This window comes from Phalacrocorax aristotelis, chromosome 2 (assembly GCF_949628215.1).
Source record: "Phalacrocorax aristotelis chromosome 2, bGulAri2.1, whole genome shotgun sequence".
Classification (NCBI taxonomy): domain Eukaryota; kingdom Metazoa; phylum Chordata; class Aves; order Suliformes; family Phalacrocoracidae; genus Phalacrocorax; species Phalacrocorax aristotelis.
Genome location: NC_134277.1, coordinates 110,677,108 through 110,698,010, shown reverse-complemented (window position 1 = coordinate 110,698,010; position 20,903 = coordinate 110,677,108). Strand labels below are relative to the sequence as shown.

Here is a 20,903-nt window from a genome sequence, read left to right as displayed (position 1 = left end):
TGGTTTCCCATTCCAAAAGAGACTGACATAATTTTAATCAAAATTGTTGACTGCAGGGATCACCAAGCGCACAATGCCTCCAGCTACAAAAAGAAATCTATCACAAATGTGAGACCCTGTTCTGGGATCCCCTCTGGCCCCTGCATGGTGTCACTACAGGCACTATGAATAGTTAAAACTTATTTGAACTTCAGCTCTCACCCTCATGCCCAACCATAGCCATGAGGAAATGTCAAACATGCCTGGCCAAAGCATGCTATCTATTCAAGCAGTTCGGCAGCATTGTAAGTTGTTCCTAGAGGCAGCAGTGGTAGAAAAGCCCACCTCTGCCTCCAGAACCCAGGCAACACATGTTGGACTCTGTTCCCGAAGTGTGTTTTTAACAGCCTGATTTTATCTTGCTACCACTCTTCCTAAAGAAAAAAATTGAAGACAGTAGTAATCAAAACTTTGTTTTTTCAACCAATGTTAATTAATAATAAAGAAAATAAATAAGTCATAGAGACAGAGAGAATACATTCCACTTGAAGGGATATATATGCAATTCCTTTACTAACATCACAGGAAGTTATTAAGCATTATCAGGGGAAACTAATTGTAGCTTAATGAACCTCCCAGAGTTTCCAGCACCTCTTTTTTTTTTTTTTCTTATTTTTCCTTTCTGACTATAGTGTTTACAATTAAAAATGTATAAAACACCTTCTGATGTTGGCCTTGCCATTCACCACCATTAAAGAAAAGGTCTGTGATAGCACAGTATGGCTGCGAGAGCTACAATGCAAGAAATAAAACAGTGTCTCCTGCCCATAGAAGGCAAGTACTGTGCTTTTCACCCACCTTTTCCTCTCAGTACATCCTGGTTTCAGGGTCTTGCTAGCCTGATGACCTGCGTAATCTAGGACAAGAGAACAGTGCTGAAACCTATGCGCTCTACATTAAGAACCAAAACATGTTGATTTAAGAAAAGAATAACTGAATTCTACATTTGTATTTAAATAACATTAAAGACTTCATTAAGGCCATTTAGGCATGAATAAAGGTATAATTTGTAGCAATGTACTACTGTAAGACCCAACCTAACTAATGCTCAATCAAATCTGTCTCAAGTTAGATCTGAAGTTGCCAATAACAGCCACTGGAGGGAAACTAATATACAGCAAGCAGAAGCCCATTGCTATACAGTCAGGAAGCTCTGTTTCTCACTTTACAGCTTTTTAAAATGTCTTAAGCGAAATCAGATAGAAATTAGTGACACTGACAGTTAATGCAGAGTGTAACTGAGGTACAAAAGCCATCCGTAAGGGTAGAAATATGTATTTTTTAAATTATATATTGATCATACTTATTATCTGTTGGGATTTAAATGCTCCTCTGAAGCTGCTTATGTGTAACTGGGTTTTTAGCCATTTTCTTTCCTTTTCTAAATATAAAGTCCCTTTGTATATTCTTAAGAATAATGTTCTGTGCATATTTTCACATCTTCACAGTGTCTCTGCTACTAGCACAGAAAAAAATAAATAGTATCTAATAGCTACATGCGTTTGTATTAATGAACTTTAGCCATAAGCAGGCATCTACTCAAGAGAAACTGTGGTATTCAGGGACTCTACAGCACTTAGGTGTTGCAGAAGTATTTAATAGTAAGCATGAAGATTTAATAAAAAACTACCAAACCTTTCCAGATCTCCATAGTATCACCTGGGTAGAACCTCTTCAAAATAAGAACTTTAAAAACTAAAGCCTTCACCCTAGCTTGCTGTAAAGCAGCTACTAACAACTGTCACTTACAGGATTTAATTTGTAGGAGATCTGTAAGGCTGAAAACTTCACCCTCATGAGAAACTGTAGACCTCTACTGTTAATGTCGTCTGAAATTAAGCAATGCAGGGGAATGTATAGTGTCCTGAGGAACAACCAGGCATGCGCCGGGGATTAACAAGACAATATGACTAGTTACAGCCTATTTTTAGTAGTACTTTGACTTTAAACATATTTGGATTCTTGAAAGCTGCCTGGTATTTCTATTCAAAGAAAGGAATGAGGGCTGCAAAGGAGTGAAAAGCAGAAGATGAGGAAAGCAGATGATCCTCTCTGTTTACATTCTGTGAGGAGAGGAAAGCTTGTATGGGTCTAGATTTTGTGTTTGGCATAAAGCTGCTTGAAAGGGACAGTCTCTCCCCAGCAATGAGAAATGCAGAAGAGGCCATGCTTCCTGAGGTATTCAAACTTTTCTGCTGTGCCGATACTGAGAAGTGTGGGAAGGCTGCTGAGAATTTGGGTTCCTAACTTATTTTCTTGATAATGAATCAAGAAATGAAAAAGAGTAAGACAAGGGAAAAAGGAATGGGAAAGCTTCTTCCATGTTAATGCACAGGCCAATTAAATTAAATCAGTACTGGGAATCTAGAAAACACAGGACTAAGAAATTATTGTAACAGTTATAAATATTGCTCTGGGGCTTCCACCACTGAGTGGATTTCTCAGTAAAAAGAAATAATAATTAATTTTACTAGCCATAAAAATCCGTGAACATTTATCTCATCTTCTGTTAAAACTACTTCAGTATTTTTATCCTAAGACAAATATAATTTCAACATATTTTTATAAATGCTGCTCTTCATTTAACATTCCTTCCTGCTCTTTCTCCTTGATTTCTACAATAAGCATTGATTAATTATTTCCTATTTTCATTGGGTTTCCTAGTGTAAGCTATTTCAGTCTGTTAAGTGGTTAGTCTTGGAAGGAAATGTCAATCCTGATTTAGTCTAATTTATTTTTTGTATTGAATATTCTGATTTTACCATTTCTGTCAGTTTTCACTACAAAAATGCACTGCAGAAAGCAATTATTTTATGAACCAAATTTTATTGTCTATTCTTGCTTATACTGTTGTCCCCTCTTTTTCTTAGTCTCCAGCGTGCATATTTGAACTACGATACCCGTAGTTCCCTTCCAAACAAGACTTTTCTATGATTCTAATTTTCAGTATATTGTTTGATTCTCCGTTGAAATGGAAATACTAATTTGTTTAGTAATAAAATGAAAGTTATGTTTGTATGATGATTCCTATTTATGCATCAGCTCATCTCAGTTTTCTGTTCTCTTGCTTTAGTTTTTCAATTAAAGCGCTAATCTAAAAATATCTTCTAATATGAAAGATTTTTTCCCAATTATTCAGAAGGTTCCAAAAATCTCTATAGCTAGCTGAGACTTCTTTTACAGCTCTGCTGGCTGTTCAAATAAAGAGTACAGAGTCCGCAAAACAAACAGCTTTGTCTGGAGAAGTTGTTTATGTGAAGTTGAAGACTGCATTGTGATGAATATTTATATGGGAATGAATTGAGGTTGCACAGATAAAGCACTCTTCCCTGACTTAAAAGAAATGTGGTACATGATAGATACATACATTATTCACACACAAAATAGGACCAGAGCCTTTTAATAGAAATGTTCCTGAAGCCACGTCCGCTCCCTGTGCCTGGATCAGGTCTGTAACAAGAAGGGCTATTCTTTGTCATAGAAGAAAGCTGTGATGTCCTTCTGCTCTGTGTTTCAGATTGTGCAAGTTACAGTTTTTAAGGTGTTACAATTTGGTCAGATTCAATCAGATTTTCTCAGAGCAAAAAACCATATTCGAAACACAAAAATGTAATAAACCCCTGATTCAAACATGGCTCAAGACACTTTATAAAGAAATCTTTATACAGATATTTAAAAGTGATCACTGGGAGCCTCCTAAGTTTATTATTCAAATTCCTTTGAAGGTAGCAACAAACTGAAGGCTACAATCAACAGTTATGCCTCTGACAATAGCGCATAACGTTACATGATAATACTGCTAAGCATGCAAAAACTCCAGTTTGCTCACTTCTACCTTTCCCTGCTTTATACAGTACCACAGAAAACTACCTTATCCCACAATTTGCGTTTTAAATCTCTGTTTTCTTACTTCATTTGCTCAGAACCTAGTTTTCAAGCAAGCTGACCTACTTTATCTTATTTTGGTACTTGCAGTAAATTCCCTTAAGCTTGTCTACTCCAACATTGCTTAAAATGTCTTCTATATACTGGTAATAACTTCTCTTAAAGTGAAAAGATTTATCATGACTGATGCAAGAATGATGAACATCTTCCCTTCTGAAAGTCAACAAGATGTTTTTACATTGCAACAGTATGTTTCTCATTAAACTCTCTGTGGAAACATCTGAGGTATTTTGGAAGTTGAAACAAAACCATTCAGGTCAAAACAGACTTGAGCTTGTGAAATTTAGCCCAAATCCCATTTTGTACAGTTTTAAGCAATTAAAGAGTCTAATAACAGGATGTACAAGGCGACTTTAATGCAGGTAGAGCTAATGGCACCACTTTTAATAAACCTAAATAATTTATTCTTTTATCATCGGTAACAAACTAAAATCCTGCTTTAAGAGCTGTTAAATTGTTTACAGTATTTATAAGAAAGAGGCTCTCCAAAAAGAAGTGGTAAATTGTTTTACTGCTATCATGCTCAGATATGACAAGGCGCACCAAAATACCATGGTGATGAGTGAGAGATGATTTGTTAAAATTAGATTTGCATAACTGTTGCTCTACAGCTATTACATTTGTAGCTGAATTCCCTCTATAAGCCATATTTTGGTCCCGCTTCAAGAATCTTCAAGCAACCAGCAAAAGCGGCATGTAAAATTTGTGGTGAAGGTTGGAGTTGTTCTGTGAAAACAGAGGCATTATATTTTTTGTGTCTGTGTGTATTAAAGAAACTAGAAGGGCTCACTGCAGTCCAAAATAATATGCCAATCTATTTCTTATTTACTGATCTATCAGTGAAACAAAACAGAAGCTTTAAAGAATGACCTTAAAAAACTTTATGGGATTCATGTAGCTAAGGTTTCCACAGGTCTAGCAAGTGCTAGGTGACTGCATTGATTTATCAGCTAAAACTGGCTCCCTGAATTACTGGTATTTAAAATACTAATATCAAGGTAAATTATAAAGCTGATTTTTCCTCCTGGAGATCAGAGCTCTGGAGATGATTTTGGGAAGGAGAGACTATAGGATGGAGAACTTATAAATCCTGGGGTGTCCTGTAAAGAGCTTGAAGAGTAAAGGCAGCCAGTGTATTCACACACAATACAGAAATTAACACGTTCCTACCTTTGCATAGCTTTTCAGGTCACAAGGAAGGAAACTACGCTGCAGGTTTAGGGTACCTCTCAAAGAGCAGACCAAGAGAAAGACACAGTTTTCTTCTGGTCTTCTGTCTTTGGACTTCCTGAGATTTACAGGAGGTTAGGAGACTCACCTAAGCTCTGTATGTTTCACATAGAGATTTGTTGGTGTAGCTGTGCTTACTGGTAGGCTTCCTATCAGCGACATAGATTCCAGCCTTTAGGGAGCAAAGCATATATCAAAGAACAGTATTTTCCTTTTCCCATATACTAGCAATTATACAGCAGGGCATTACAGGCACACTGTAAACAGTTTAGTGCTTCTTCTAAATCTTAAGAACAAAAATAATAGTATTCATCCCATAAGAAGAAAGCAGGTTCTTGACAAATGCTTGTCAAAGAAGATAAAAGATGTTCATAATCTGACAGAAGCTGGGTACATCCTAGACCCTTTATCCATGAGGAAAATTAACCTCAACAGGAGTTTTGCAAATATCTAGTGTTTGTCACAGCACACATTTCTCTGCCTTTTTTTTCCTTTTGCTTCTATCACGTAGCTTTCCTCTTTAATAAACCCCAAAACCTTGCAACATTTTTCACTAATCATCACTGAGGTCCTGAAAAATCTTGAGGAAAAAATATCAAAATAATTTAGAAATAATATCCCAGTGCAGGCTCTGAATTTATGTTTTTTTAATTCACAGGACTATTCGAACGAAGATATAGAAAAACAGAATGGCAAAACTGTAGTCACAATATGGATAAACACACTGATACAGGGACTAATCAGAGCAATAGAAGATGAACAAATGTCCAGCCCCAGGAAAGCTTTTCCTTGCCTTTGAGATTCTTGCTTTATCGAACTTCTTACAGATCCATTTAACTGGGGTGTTTTTAATTCCCATACAGTTACATTTTCAAGGCAGCTGCAGTTACTACATTTGTTAGAGTTTGGTCACAAACATTCATTTCTTGTTTAAAACTTGGAACACCATAAATCTCAGAAAGCTACATAGTATAGGAAACTATTGTTAAATCAAAATTTTTATAAAACCAGAAAAAGAATACAAATTATTTTCACATGGGTGTTCAAGAAATTAATAAATTTCACTCCTCTTTAAGAAACGGTAAAGATGCTTCTTCATAGGAATAATAGTTACAGATTTACTTACTAGAATTGTATTACTCCTTGAAGTAAGTAGAGCCATCTTGTGGACATACCTAGCTGCTGCGTATGGCTGCAAACCACCACTAATTACTTCTTAGGTGGAACTATACAGTGAAAGCAAGAAACAAAAAACAAAGTGTTTTACTTCAAGTTCAGGTCTAACTACATGCACATATATATATATTCATTAACTGTCCCCACAATTCAAAAAAGACGTGGAGAGACTGGAGAGGGTCCAAAGGAGGGCCACAAAGATGATCAAAGGGCTGAAGAACCTGCCCCATGAGGAGATTGATGGAGTTAGGTCTCTTCTCCTTGGAGAAGGCTCAGGAGGGACCTTTTCCCTGGAAAAGAGAAGGGTCAAGAGCACCTTATGACAGTATTCCTGTAATTCCTGCAGCTACAAAGAGGACAGAGGAGAGCCAAAAGGAGCCACATGGAGGAGACAAGGGCCCACAAGTGCAAGTTGCACCAGGAGAGGTTTCACCTTGATGTAAGAAAGACATTTTTCAGAGTGAGAGCAATCAATCACTAGAACAACCTCTCTAGGGACATGGTAGAGTCCCCATTGCTGGTGGTTTTCAAGATGCAATTGGACAAGGTGCTAGATAATCTCATCGAGCCTACCCTTCCCACGAAAGGTTGGACCAGATGATCTTTTGAGGGATCCCTTTTGGGGTCCCTTCCCTATAGAACAGTCCTAGGCTGTTCTATGATTCTAATTTCAGTTAACATAATGAGAATCATAGGAAATTAGTACTACTGAAAAACTAAGCCAGTCATTAAGCTCTGATTTGGATGACTGACCTTAGAAATTGCTGAACATTATTCCATGAAAGATTCTCCAAAGAGTATTCAGATCAGAAAACTGGATCATACTGACTGTGTCACTTTAAATTCTTGAAAATCCCAGTCCACGGTAATCCGGAAGTAACGGTGATCAGTATTACTCTGGGAAAAGAAAGAAGACAGGCTACTTATTGTTCGTTATTAGAAATCATAAGAAAAAAAGTAAGACTACTTCTCCCTCAAGACCCAATTTGCTCTTGTAAGTCACTGTAGGATCTTTTAGTGGACCAAACATACTTTGTTTGACATCTTACAAGGTAGAGTACCTGTATCAGTATTTGGCTAGGTGACCTGTTTTTCAAGGATGCTACCTATCCATAGTCGTTATTACATTGGCTGCTATTTCACAATTATTTATAAAGCGTGTCATTTACAGTGCGTATTCTGCCAGGTCTCCTCCGTAGCCCTGAATATATCACTCACCTTCCCTGATACTCACTGAGCATACACTGTACATGCCCACAGCACTTTATTAGAAGAAATTTTACCTAATCTGAACTAATCTGGCCAGATTACGGCATTTCTTTTACTATTGGAAAAGCAGCTCATGATTCTATAAATTCTGTTTTATGCACCAAGCTCTAAGAATTGCCTTCACAGGACTAAGTATGCACATTGACATTTGGACCCCAAATACTAACTCCCTAACTTTCACCACTACTTTGGTTTTTTTTTTTTTTATTGTTTTATTATATGGTTGGATGAGTAGCAAATTCTCCTATGTGATCCAATTACACTGAAAGTGTACAGCTGCTAATCCCAGGATCTGGGCTATTCAGTCCGGATTGAACATTTAGAGGCTACTTATCCAAATTCCTGCACTGTTTTCAGCTGAAAGCTGAAAATTTTCGCTCACTACCTAAGAGATGGCATATCCTCATGGTCCATAAAAACTTTCAGTTATGACACAGCAGTGCTGTGAAACATCATCTGCTGTGATGTAACTGCTTATATGTTTTGGAAGAAGACTGCAATGAGCACACTAGATAATTATGTATTAAAACTTACAATAGAAGCTACAGCTATTAGATTCTTTTCTTGGAGCTAAAGCATCTGTCCAAATAGTTGGTAAGCATTCTGAAGGGTATAAGAGAACAGTGTCTACAGTGTGATGAATCCTGCTAATATTTCCAGTGGCAAAATTTCCTTTGTGCGGTGCAGTCACAGACAGTTGATGCTTACAGTTAAAAGGCATCTATTTATTTTAAGTTAATGTAGGGTGCTCAGTTTTTTTCCCAGTGAATGTTAACACACAACTCACTAACTGGTAAATATGTATTTTAGAGGACTTTCGCTAAATCGTTTGACACGAAGAAATCTGTCACAAAAACAATTCTGTTTCCCATATCCAGGAACTAAAAACTGTGGCTAATTTGCTCTAATTTGTACCTCCCTCCACTTCTTCATACAGAAGTACATAAATAGTGGCATCTATTGCTATAGTATTGGTCACTGGAAAAAATTAGGAGACAATGACCTAATACAACAGGGTCATTACAGAATCCAAAGAGACACAGAATGAATAAAGTGGTTGATGAACACAGCTGACGTTACCGAAGAAACTCTAAATTACGCTAAGGTATACATCAGTTGTAATACTGAACATACAGCCTTTGCTTTACAACTTAAGAGACACAGTTTCATCCAGTAGCCATGTGCCCCTGAAAACAGACATACAGTTTTATGAAATTTTATAGTGGAAAAACTGCTGAGATTATGAAGAACGTGGAGATGGACGAAGCAGAACAGAGCCGGTTTGAGGGACATTTGGAGTAATGTGAATTTGTCCAGGACTTCTCGTGAGGAGGGCTGCCGCTGCCTTTGAACCAGACGACTTCAAGCACCAGCCTTCCCTCGGCGGCGGCCCGCAGCAGCACGCCGCCGGAGTACTACTGTTGCCGACGCTGACTTAGAGAGTGAGCAAACCCGAGCATTGCCTATTATTTTCTCCCACCGTCGCACCCAAAGCCTTCCTCCCACGGCTCTGTTAGTCATCCTGTGGGCGGGAAGCCACATGTGCGTAGAGGGACTGAAAACCCTGTTGTAGCTGTGAGGATGGCAGGCTGGCGGGGGCTGCCTCGGCCTCTCCCCGGCGCCGCTGGCACCCCGAAGGGTCCCTCTCTGTGAGAGGCCTCGGCCTGGGCTTCTCCCCGAGGATGCCGGGGGGGAGAGGCTGTCGGTCAGGGGCTGAGGCCCGGGCCGCCCCTCAGTAGGCGGCCACCGCCGTGCCCCCGGGGGTGTGCGTGTGCAGCTCCCGGGGCTCGCACAGGCGGCCCGGTGGCCCTTCCAGGAGGGAGGAAAGAAGGAGGGCGGGTATCGAGGGGGCGGCCATCGGGCGGGGTGGCGTGAGAGGACGGCGGAGCCGGTTGAGGGGTGGAAGGGGGGGGGGGGGGGGGCTGCGAGCGTGTGTGCGCCTGTGTAGCGGCGCGGGCGGCGTGCCCCCGCCCTTCCCCCGCCGGCGCCCGGCGCTGCGCGGTGGGCTGGCGTTGGGGTATTTACGGTAAGGTGGACCCGGCGGTGGCAGCTCGGTGTCAGGTGATCGGCGCTGAGGAGCCGCCGCCGCCGCCCGGGGACGAAAATGCAAGATGGCCCAGCGGGGCCGTGAGGGGCTCCGCGGCGCCCCCTCCCCGCCCGCCGCCGCCGCCCCGGCGCGTAGGGCCGGCGGGAAGCGCTGAGGCCAACCCCGCCGCGCCAGAGCCCGTCCCCGGCGGGGGCACCGAGCCATGGGGCTCTGCTACAGCCTGCGCCCGCGGCTCTTCGGCGACGCCGGCGGCGGCTCCATCTCCAGCGCCGCCTCCGAGCCCGAAGCGCCGGCGGAGCCTCACGCCGCCCCGCAGCCGCAGCCCCTCGGCGCCCCGCTCCGGCCCGGCGGTAAGCCCGGCGGGGAGGCGGACGGGCCGCCGCTGCTGCTGCAGAACGGCGGCGGTAACGGGGCGGCCCCCGAGCGGCCGCCGCTGCCCAAGGCCGGCGGCCCCGGCGGCGGGGGGAAGGCGGCGCGGCAGCAGGCGCTGCACCAGCCGCCGGCGTTGCAGAGACCCTGGGAGAAGCTGCGCCTGGAGGAGCGGGAGGCGGAGAAGGAGGCGAGGAAAGTCAGCAAGAGCATCGACCGGGCGCTCAAGGAGCAGAAGCGGGAGTACAAGCAGACGCACCGCCTGCTGCTGCTGGGTACGTGTGGATGTGTGTGTGCGTGGGTCTGTGTGTGTGCCGGGGCGGGCAGGTGCCCCGCGGGGCTCCCCGGCAGCGCCCCCTCCCCGGCTTCCCCCGTTTTCGTTGGGCGCCCTCCATCCCTCCTTTGTCTCCCCGCTTCCCCCCACCCCCCACCCCCGCGCTCCCCCCACCCCGGCCCTGCCCTCCCGCCCCCCGGCCGCCTCGGTCCCTGGGCTCTCCCCAAGACAGGTTTACACCTTCTTTTCCTTTCCTCCTCCCCCTCTTCTCTCCTTCCCCATTCCGGCCGCGACCGTGGTTTTGGAACAGGGAGGGCACGATCGGCACTGGTCCTGCGAGGGCGAGCGGCTCCACCCAGGCCGGCGGGCGGGGGAGCGGCGGGTCCGCCGGGGGAGGGGGCCCAGCCCCGGGCGGGGGGCTGCCCCCATCGCCCCCCGGGGGGTGGGGGGGCTGCGCGGCCAGAAGTTGTCTTTAGCCCCCGAGCAACTCGGAAACGTTAAAAGCCACCTCAGAAAGGAGGGGAATGTCCGCGCATAAGATGCGTGTAGCCTGTGGATGAGCCTGCCCTGCCGCGTGTAAGCAGGGGTGGTTTGATGAGGAGCGGTGCTGTGGGCTTGTGGCTCCTAAATGAGAGGAGTGCTGGTGAGCAATCGGCTCCTTATTGAAGTAAGCAGGGGTAGGTATGTATCTTCCTCACAGGCATCGCCTCTAGTACAAGATGTGTTCTTCAGCTGTCGGCTCTCCGATTTTTTTAGGGATGACTTGTCAGCTTTTGTCCCCTCTTCTCTGAGGTCTGCTATTGCCATTGCTCTTTCTAAGCATTAGTTAATAGTCCTCTCCGGAGGATTTGTACCAGCTGATACATTTACAGTATGAAAACCACAGGGGTATCTAATACAAGCATCTCATTTCCTGCAGGAATTAGAACAGTCATACTGCAGGGCTGCTTTTTTTTTTTATGGTCTGAGCAGAGGGCTTATTTGGCCTCTTAGCTGTGGTCATAAATCTCTGTTTTCTGTTTGCATGGAGATACTGATTTGCTTTTGCATTAGCTTGCTTTGCTTTGCGTGTTTTTGTAAAGTTGCGTGGTACGGAGTTTTGGTGGTTATCGATGTGCGTTCCAGATTTTGGGTAGTCTTACGTCTTTCTTTGTAAAGCTGTGTTTCCATGTTATTGGATTCCTTCATTCCTGTTGGTGGGTGAGGGGAGAGGAAAATATTAAATGCAGCAGTGCACAAAAATATAAGCAATGTGTGCTAGAACTGTTGTGCTTCAATTCTAAAAAATAAATCATGGGCTTTATTTCCCATCAAATACCAGCCTGTAGGATACCAGTACAGCCAGTAAAAGCAAAGAGAAAGAAGACGTAATTCATAGTCCATGGAATTAATAATATCCTTTGTAAAATGTTTCTTCCGGTACTTGAACCGTTATGGTATTTAACTCTAAAATTTTAAATATTCCCTTTAAAAAAGCATATTTTTAAAAGGCTTTTCTTCCTGTAACCTCTGACAGTGTGTTGTGAACAGAATGGCTACACGAAGGCAAAGATACTGGTTGGTGGCCTTCCTCTAGAGAGCAATACACTTGCTTGAACAAAAGGATCCTAACAAATAGATACTGCGTGTAGTCTATAACATGGGTGGTTGTCATAGTAAACCAGAGAAGTAAACACCTGTTCAGAAGCAATGCAATTTGAAAACTAAACCATCTCCCACCCTTGGCACCCTGAAAGAAACTCAACACTCTGAAGACTCTTTGCATTGGATTTTGTATTAAATCTGTGTAATAATTGGAAAATACTCTCTTGATCTCCATATCGTGGGGAGGAAATGCTGGATTATTGTTTCAGCCATGGCAGATCAGGGCCTGACATAAATGTTTGATCTGGATGTAGGGAGAGCTGCAGGTGCTCTGTGTTTCTGTTTGCAAAGAAGTGGAAATGCTGCTGTAGATAAGAGGAAAATATTTAGAATAGGGAAGGGTTTATTTGTCAGAGAAGGAGTAAAGCAAAATTCAGTTGCACAAGGTAGTCATTTTCAGTCTTGCACAGAGGAAGAGATGTAGGATGTATGCAAAGGTCTTTCAGAATGAAGAATATTATCAGCTTGGTATCTTAGAGCATTTCTGGTGATAACTAACTTGATCCCTGTCTGTAAGGTCTTCCTGGCAGAGTGAACCTAAGAAGTGTACCTTTGCTAGAGAGAGGAGGAATATTTTTGTAGATCAACATGGAGGAAATGCATAGCAGAGGGGAAGTGGTGAATGCAGTGACAGCAGAGCACTGTCACAGAATAAACAAAATTGAGCAACAGCATTGGTGTGGGCTTTGCTTTTTTTGTTCGTTTGTTTTTTCTTTTTTTTTTTTTAAATACAAGATTGTAAATAATAGCTTCATTTTGGTTTGCCCTTGTATGTCTTGTACGTGAACTGGGGCAAGTTTAGAGGATATTAACAAAATTTTAGAGGAAAATACAGTGTATGTTTTAAGGAGCTACTACTAGATATCAAAAGGGTATGCAAATAAATGCACTAGTGTAAGAAAATTAATAATGTCTAGAGTCTCTAAATTAGTATATTAGAAGAGAAGCTTCTATAAATGTTTGAAAATTACCTTTCCCTAAAAGCACACAAATTCTCTTTTTATTATGTCAAATGGAGACAGTCAGCTTTGAGCTGTGCATATATGTTATCAAAACACTATGAAGTCTCAAAGGCTTTTTTTAAGTGTATGTTAGCTCTCTAAGAATGCGCTCTTGCCTGTCACAGCTTCCCCCCAACTAATGTCTAGTGCTGTACATGATGTTTTGACGCTCCTGTCTAACCTACATTTGGAAACACTTAATGTGTTTTGTCATAACCAATAATTGTGAAAAGGGGGGTGTGCGGTAAGTCCTCGAGATCAGCTCTCTGTGTGTGCGCCTCCCACATAAATAGGTGTGTCTGTATCAGGTGTCTGTAACTGTGATGTGGGGGCTTTACTGGTGCACTGGAATAACAGTTTGGGTTTGTTTGGGTTTTTTTCTCCTTTTGCAAGAAGGTGAGCACACGTAAAATGGAAACTTGCTTTCTGCAATTGGCTGTTTCTTGTTTAATGCCCACTTTAAAAAGAGGGGAAAGGGCTGGAAACCTTGAATTGATTATTGTGCACAGTATTATTTGCATTTTCTTTTTTTATTTCCTTTAATTTTTATAAGTTAAAACCTTAATCTGTGCAGAATTCTTAGGATGCTTTTGCTAACCCTGAGGTTTTTTTTTAGCGTACGTATTTATTGCACAGATATAGAGGGCTTGGTCAGAGTCTTGTCGCTTTAGTTTCTGGTTTTTTGTGTTTTTTTTTTTTTTCCAGAGAACTGCAAACACTCTCTTCTACAAGTCTGTTTTAGCTGCTGATTTCCTAGAAACTGTACAAACATTACAAATCACTTTACAGAAACTCTTTAAATTCTCACTTCCAGTCTTGTATTTTAAACTATTTTTGGAATAAGTGCGGTGAAGGAGGGTTGGCTTTAAACAAGGTGCTATCAATTGTGGTGTAATTAAGGCTTATAGAATGTTGAAGTAAACCATAGATAGAAATAATTTTTTCCTAGATAGCTGTTGTCTTCTAGTTTCCTCTGGCTTCTGTTTTATTTTTCCCATGTCCCCTGACTCCTGGTTGCTGTCCTAACTTTGGATGACTTTCTCAGGAACTGATTCTTTTGCACTTCCCTGCTAAAATGAAACTGAAAGTGCTGGGAGGAAAAGTGTTTCTATTCAACAGAAACTGAAAGTAATGATATAGGGATTGAGGGAGGGAAAATGGAGATAGTAACTTTCTTAATTTAAAAGCTACTGTAGCTGCTTACATGATATTTAACTATTGACTTGATAGTGAAATTTAGACATGTTTGATATTTATGTACAAAAGTGTGTAAAGTGTACAAAGAACCATAGCTCCACTGAATTTATGGAAATGAAACACAAAGGTACTTTGTCAAGCTTGGGGAGTTCCTAAGCAGTAGATCACTGACAGCTCAAGAAGATAAAACCATAGTAAGGCACTACTTTTGTTATATGCTTCTAAGTACACACCTGTTGACCGTTAGAATTAAACTGTGCTGGAAAAAGGATATCTGCTCTGGCAGTGGCTTTTAGACTAAAATTGCAGTCTGTTATATATGTATGCTGCATTAGCAAACCCTTAAGTTTATAATCCCCAAACCAATTTTAATACTTAAAATTAATAAATCTTATTTAAAATACAACTTCAGTTTTAACTTTTATATAGTGCCAACTCATGCTTATTGATAAATACCTGAATGGAGTTTAGCTTGATGTATGCTGGTACTTTCTCTGTGCCTGCCTAAGGCTTTGAGCTTGGGGTGTTTTTCTCTTACCACCAGAGATGATGCCCTCCCTGGTCCGTAACCAAGCTGAGCACCACCACTTGCATTCCAGGGTGTTGCACCCTTGTGATGTATCCTGTATATGCCTATCGCATCTTTACAAAAAGACTTGTTGATTTAGAATCCCTACAGCCAGGTAGTTCTAGTGTGTAGATAATGGAAAATTGGTAGGAACGGGTGTTTTCAGGACTTTGAAGTAATGGGCTGCAAATACTGACCAATATAATGAAGTAAATGGGTTATGTAATCCCTAAGCCTTTGTATCATTCCCATGTCTTTCCAAATGCTCTTCTGCGTTTGTTGTAAATTACAACATCGTATGAAGTGGTATATGCACTCCTTGCAGTTGAGGAAACCAGTAAGCAGAAGTCATCAGGACATGTTGGAATTAGTTCTTAACTTTGGGGGGTATTTTTAAGTGTGCTGAAGGTGATCCCTGATTTACAACACTTAGCATTTCTTTATTCTGTAGATTACCAACTAATTGCATTTAGCCTATGTTTGGCTGTTTTAACCGAGTTCTGGTTTTTGATTAATTTTGCTTTTTTTTAATTACTTAATATTTGGGGGAAAAATACACTTTTTTTTGTTCTATTCCATGTTAAGTGTAGCAGTACTGGGAGGCTCTAACTGCTGTGCAAGGATAGGTTCTGCAGCTGTTACTTAGGCAATATGAACTTTTGGTTATTAGGCGAATTTTGTAGGTCAGTGAGTATTCCACAAATGCTTATTGTAACATAATGTCTTAATTAAGCAAGCTATGATAATACCTTCTTTGCTGTTTTAAGCTCCTATTATCATTGTAACTTCAACTGCAGAAATTTTAGTGTAAAACTTCTGGATTTGCACATTTGTTTTCCCTTTCCCCATACCTTCCCCCCACCCCCCCAGTTTAGAAGGAATACAGTTTGAAACTTCATTCCCATGTTCATTCCTTTCCACTGCCCAAACCAACACCCCATGTTTCTTACCTTGCCAGACCTTTTGCATTCCTTGCATTATTTTTTTAATCTCCAAGATAACTGTATAAGTAACAGCTATATTGTGCGATTATTTTTGTTTTCATTTTGGCATCTTTGACACAGTGAAACTATACAAATTTGGGGAAATATTTCCTGGGTTTTTTTCCTAGAGTCATGACTTCCTTCAGCTTACTTTTCAAGTCAGGTAGCATTTGAGCTTAGAAAGTTGAATTAATATTTAAAAAATCCTTTCTTCTTTTCTCTTTAATCCAACAACCTAACTGAGCTGTGGGCGAAACCTGGCCCTCCATCTGCTTACCAAGTTTAACTTATTTGATAGCTTGTTCTAAAACGTTTTGCTTTCGCTGAACAGTGTTGGAAAGGTTCTTCTCCAGAGACTTCTGAGTAATAGCAGAGAAACAAAATGGTGCAAGTAAGATAACAATAAGTGACAGCTCTCTCTGGTAGAAGAGGTACAAATGTCTGTGTTACCATTTTGCATTGGGGAGTTCTTGACCATACCTTCCAGTGTTTTCTTAAACTCTGTGTGGTTTGGATCTTTTGCAGTGTCCAGAATGAGGCTCTTATTAGAGTAGATGCTTGATGGGTTGAGCAAATGAGTAAAAGCATGGACAGATGTTATTCAGCCTGTTGACTGGTGCCACCGTCTAAAAGAAATCTAAAGCTCTTTTTCACTGAAGATGTAGATCCATTTTTAGAGATGGAAAATGAATGTCAGTATTTATTACTTATGTTCTTAATAAAAACAGCCTTTCATAGATAACCATAATCAGATGATTTTAACAAAGATTTCCAGCCTTGCATGTTTGCTCAACCCTATGAGATATTTGTTGTGCTGCAGTCATCAACATGTCTTTTACTTCGTGGGCAGAAGCTTTGTCTTACTGTGCTGTTACCTATAACTGTCTGACACAACTGTTTTAAGGTTTGGGGTTCTTTTTTCAATATTTTGGATGTTTTCCTTTGACAGATAATATCATAAATCAGCAAGGCTGGGTGGTTTGTTTGTTTCCTTTTAAATACCCAGGTGTTCAGGGTCTGGAAGAAATGCAGCCTCATACATGGCCTGTGTGCATCATATTTATGCCTGTTCCAAAGGCGGATGAGCATGTTAAGTATATCTCTGTAGCACTGTATAGCTATAAGTGAAACTCCTGTCTCCTGTGGTTTGTCTGTGCATGAATGTTGAATAAAAGCTTAAGGACATGAAGCCTCGCTGGGTAAGCTGTGTGAAGAAGGAAAGATGTGCTGTTTGGGACTAGAATACGTAAAAAATATTTAACAAAATACTTCTTTCTTTTTCTGTGTTGACATACAAAGGATCAAAAAAATCCAAGAAAAAAACTGCCAATTAACATCTGTAACATAAGACATAACATCAGTCACCTCTAGTAGAAGATCTTAACTGATAAGATCTCTTTGAAGTCTAACTGGAATTGCTTCCTCATAATCTGGTATTTTACATTTGTTTGTTTTTAAATTTAAGTTTGAAGAATTATAAATTCCACATATTTAAAGTAATGTCAGGTTTCAAGAATAATAAATTAATCTTTCCCCAAATAACATTACTGTAATAAGTCAAATCCAGGTCATGCTTATATTCCATACTGTTATCTTTATTTTAGCCAAGAATTTACGTCGTGTGAGAACAACATGGATTTTGGAGCTTATGAAGCTGTTTAAAAGTAGAAAGCTCTTCCCCCCCAGTTTATTAAAAAAAAAAAAGTATTCCACTTTCTCAATGACAGACAATACAAATTTGACAGTTTCTTTTAAGAATTTGTTCCTATAAAGGACAAAAAGGAAGCTCTTCTCAGCAATCTGTTTAAGCAAATTGTCTAGTTGGTCTTCAGAAGCTGTAGAAAAGGATAACATTTCTTCTGAGATTTGGGTTAGGGCACGCAATAGAGATAAGTAGCAGGCTGAAAAACATCTGTAGTAAAAACCTGACAACAAATTGAGTCCTTATTCTCTGTGGGAATAATTGCCCCACCCTCAATCCCTCTTTTTTTTTTTTAGTTATTTGAAGATATCTTACAGAATACATACTTTTTGATACATGTATTTGATTTGTCATATGTGGATTAAAATGGATAGAAAGGGGTTTATTTTTCCATCATGAAGAATGAAGGCTATGTTAAACTGCCGAAAGTGTGGATAATCATGGATCCTTATTCTTCTGTGCAATTGTAATTTATACTAAGTAACTTAATCTTTTATTGAAAACTGTTGGGAATGTTGCTGGAGACATTACTAACTCTGCTATGCTACAATTCTCTTGATTATGGAGAATTAGTCATTCTGGATCTTGAAGCAAATGCAGAATGCACTGCATGGTGTTAGGCAGCGCCTTCTTAACAATCATCTTCATTTTGAATGCCTCACGTGTGGAGGACTATGTTACAACAGAAGCAAGTTGCTTTTTTTTCTTGAGTGAGAGCACTCATTCATATTTCACATGTTTGAATTCATTTCATGTTGACTGAAGAATAGTTTTCTAATCCAGATGATACTTTTTCAGGTAGATACACACACGTGTGTCTGTGCATGCACACAAGTGACCACGGAAGCTCTTGTAAAACATGGTAGATTGCCATGAGGAGTCTAGGTGAGTTAAACCAGCCTTCAAGAGTATGTGGTTGGATTATATCCTGACGTATCTCATAGGCTTAAAGCTTTGTAAGAACAGGGCAAGTCTAATGGATTCTGTAACAAGATTGGGTTTTTTCATCCTTTGACTCACTGGACATTTGAATTAAAAAATAGACTTATGGTGTTATCTTCTGCCTGTTCTGAGCTTGCTGTACTTGTCTAATTTACTCTCTAGGAGAGAGATGAACAAGATATTAAGCACTTCTAACACATACCAGCCCTTGCAAAGACAAACTACTTTCTAATGTTCTTTTACAAACCATAAACCTAAAATGTGGAAGAATATAATGTTTTCTATAAAGGACATATGCAGAAATAACCAGTTCATAATCTCCAAAGGTATTTTTAAAAAAAAGTTTTTTTCCTTTCTGAATGGCAAGATGCTATGGAAGGTATTTGTCTCCTAACATGTCTGTTCTTCCCAATCATTTAATCAATCACTTAATATTAAAACTGAACAAAGGAAAAAAATCCTTGAAGTGTACAAACTAAGTTTTTTCTGATTCAGGTGTACTTAAGAACCTTATAGTATACTACTGTTAGGTGTGATGCTGTGTAACCTAGTCATGTATAAACAAGCAGGAAAACTGCATTAAGGATTGTCTATAACTTAAGATGACTTTCAGATCCTTTTATTCATTGGGTCTGCTGACTTGTGAGCATGGCTTAATGCAGAACAGTAGCTGTTCAAACTGCTTTGCTTTTATCCCTTGAAAATATTTCAGTGAAGGAAAATGGGAACTATAGGGCAATAATTCTGGTTCAGGTTGAGTAGTTGATCATCCTTTGACTTAACATTTTGAAAGAAAAACAGAAATCTCATTCTTTAGAGTATTTTCTCACACTTTTCAAGGGGGGTGGAAGGCCAAAAAACGACCAACTGACCAACAAACCACCCTTCTTTCATGTAAATTCTGATGGCTTTGGTTGTTTAACAGAACTGAACTTCAATTTCATATTGATATGGATTGTCCCTGTAGATGCAGTAGCACTGGGAGGGGAACACAAGCTTTTGGCACTTGGAGAAAGACTGGATAACGAACTGCATTTAAACAACCTCCATGCACTGTTCCTTTTAGTAAATACATTTTTCTCCTTCCTTCTAAGAATATTTTGAACAGCCTTACACTTTCTGTGAATCTTCAGTGCTCTAAAGCATTTAATTTCTCTTAATGGAAGACTGATACAGAAGCAGCAGAGTTGTGTTTGATTTAGTGCTTCCTGATGTCTTGCTTTCGGAACAGAAGCCGTAGCAATCCCTCTGATGCTTCCATGAGTTTCTAGGTGCACCCAGGGTGTATAAGGCGGCTGTTCCAAATTCCGTTGCTCTTCCCTCAGGTTCTTGTGTACTACTGTATGTGACATCTGGATTCATGAGCTTGTTTGTTCAATAGTGTCTTTCCAACTTGGTTATTATTGAAACAGTACAGTTGGTGTGTTGTGTTTTTGGTGCTTCCTTTTTTTCCTTAATGGAGAAACTACAGTAATCCTTAAGGAGGCCACATATCCACTCCTAGGGCCTTCTACTTCTTAACTCTATATGTAGAGGTGAGGATGTTGAAGCAGAGAAGGGGAGGCAAAAAAGAACAAAAATGCCTACAGTGGCTGTAGGCATCTGGCTTATGATATGCAGAACTGTCTTCTGTCAGTGGATTCTGGCTCCCCAGGTGTATGTCAACTATGTCTTTGAACACAGTTCAAAGGTAGAAAGAAAACATAGTTCAGAGGTAGAAGGAAAACTGTTTTGTGGAAAAGCTGAAAAGGAGAGAATAGTTACTTTATACTTGAATTTGCTCATAATGTAGAAATGATTACCTGAAGAGTAATCCACTCTGAGGACCATTTGGCACTAGTCCTTGTCCAGTTAAAAAGGATTCAGATATGTGGTCTGTCTACCAGAGACGGAATAATACTTTCTAACATGTCAGGAAAAGTTAAAGCAATGCAGTAAAAAGTCAAACAGCCTTTCAGATGACTGTCTGGGGGGTGGGCAGGGGTCAGATGAGACTGTCTTTCATGCTGCTTCATGCTATGCCCAGCACCATTGCTAGTGCTCCTAGTCCAGGAGTTTCAGAAAATAGGGACTCTGATGCTCTGAATAAGAACGAGCAGATGTTTCACAGTAGGTCTGCCTCCCCATACACTGTTTAAGAACAGGTACATGTCAATACCTGGTTCTGCTTTTGGGGGAAATCATTCAACGTAATACCTCATTTTCTCAGGGATTTTGTACATTGGTCGTGTGAGCAATGGCACAGCCTGCCAAGGTTCTCCAGCACTTGGTCTTGTAGCATGTGTAGATTTGGTGCAGGGCAAAACTAATATGTACCCTTGTCAAGCCTAAACAGTGTTATGTAAGTACATCTGATTATGTTGACTGCCACTAAAATGTAACCTTTTCTTAATTACAATATTTATCTGAGATAAAGATGGCTGAAAGAGTATGTGAGCAAAAGTTTTCTTCTGTTGTGTGTTTTGTTTTTTCTTTCCCCTTCCCTCCTTTGACTTCCTATTTAATGTGAATCCGAAG

General features: G+C 40.6%; 1 protein-coding gene across 1 annotated transcript in view; it reads left to right on the top strand.

Annotated features, from left to right (window-relative positions):
• Window positions 1-9,631: 9,631 nt before the first annotated feature.
• GNAL (G protein subunit alpha L) overlaps window positions 9,632-20,903 on the top strand; it is a 198,896-nt gene continuing 187,624 nt past the window's right edge. Inside the window, exon 1 of the mRNA XM_075084647.1 lies at window positions 9,632-10,350. Within this exon, the coding sequence (XP_074940748.1) occupies window positions 9,909-10,350 (442 nt within the window). The 5' untranslated portion in view covers window positions 9,632-9,908. The remainder of the gene's footprint in view (window positions 10,351-20,903) is intronic.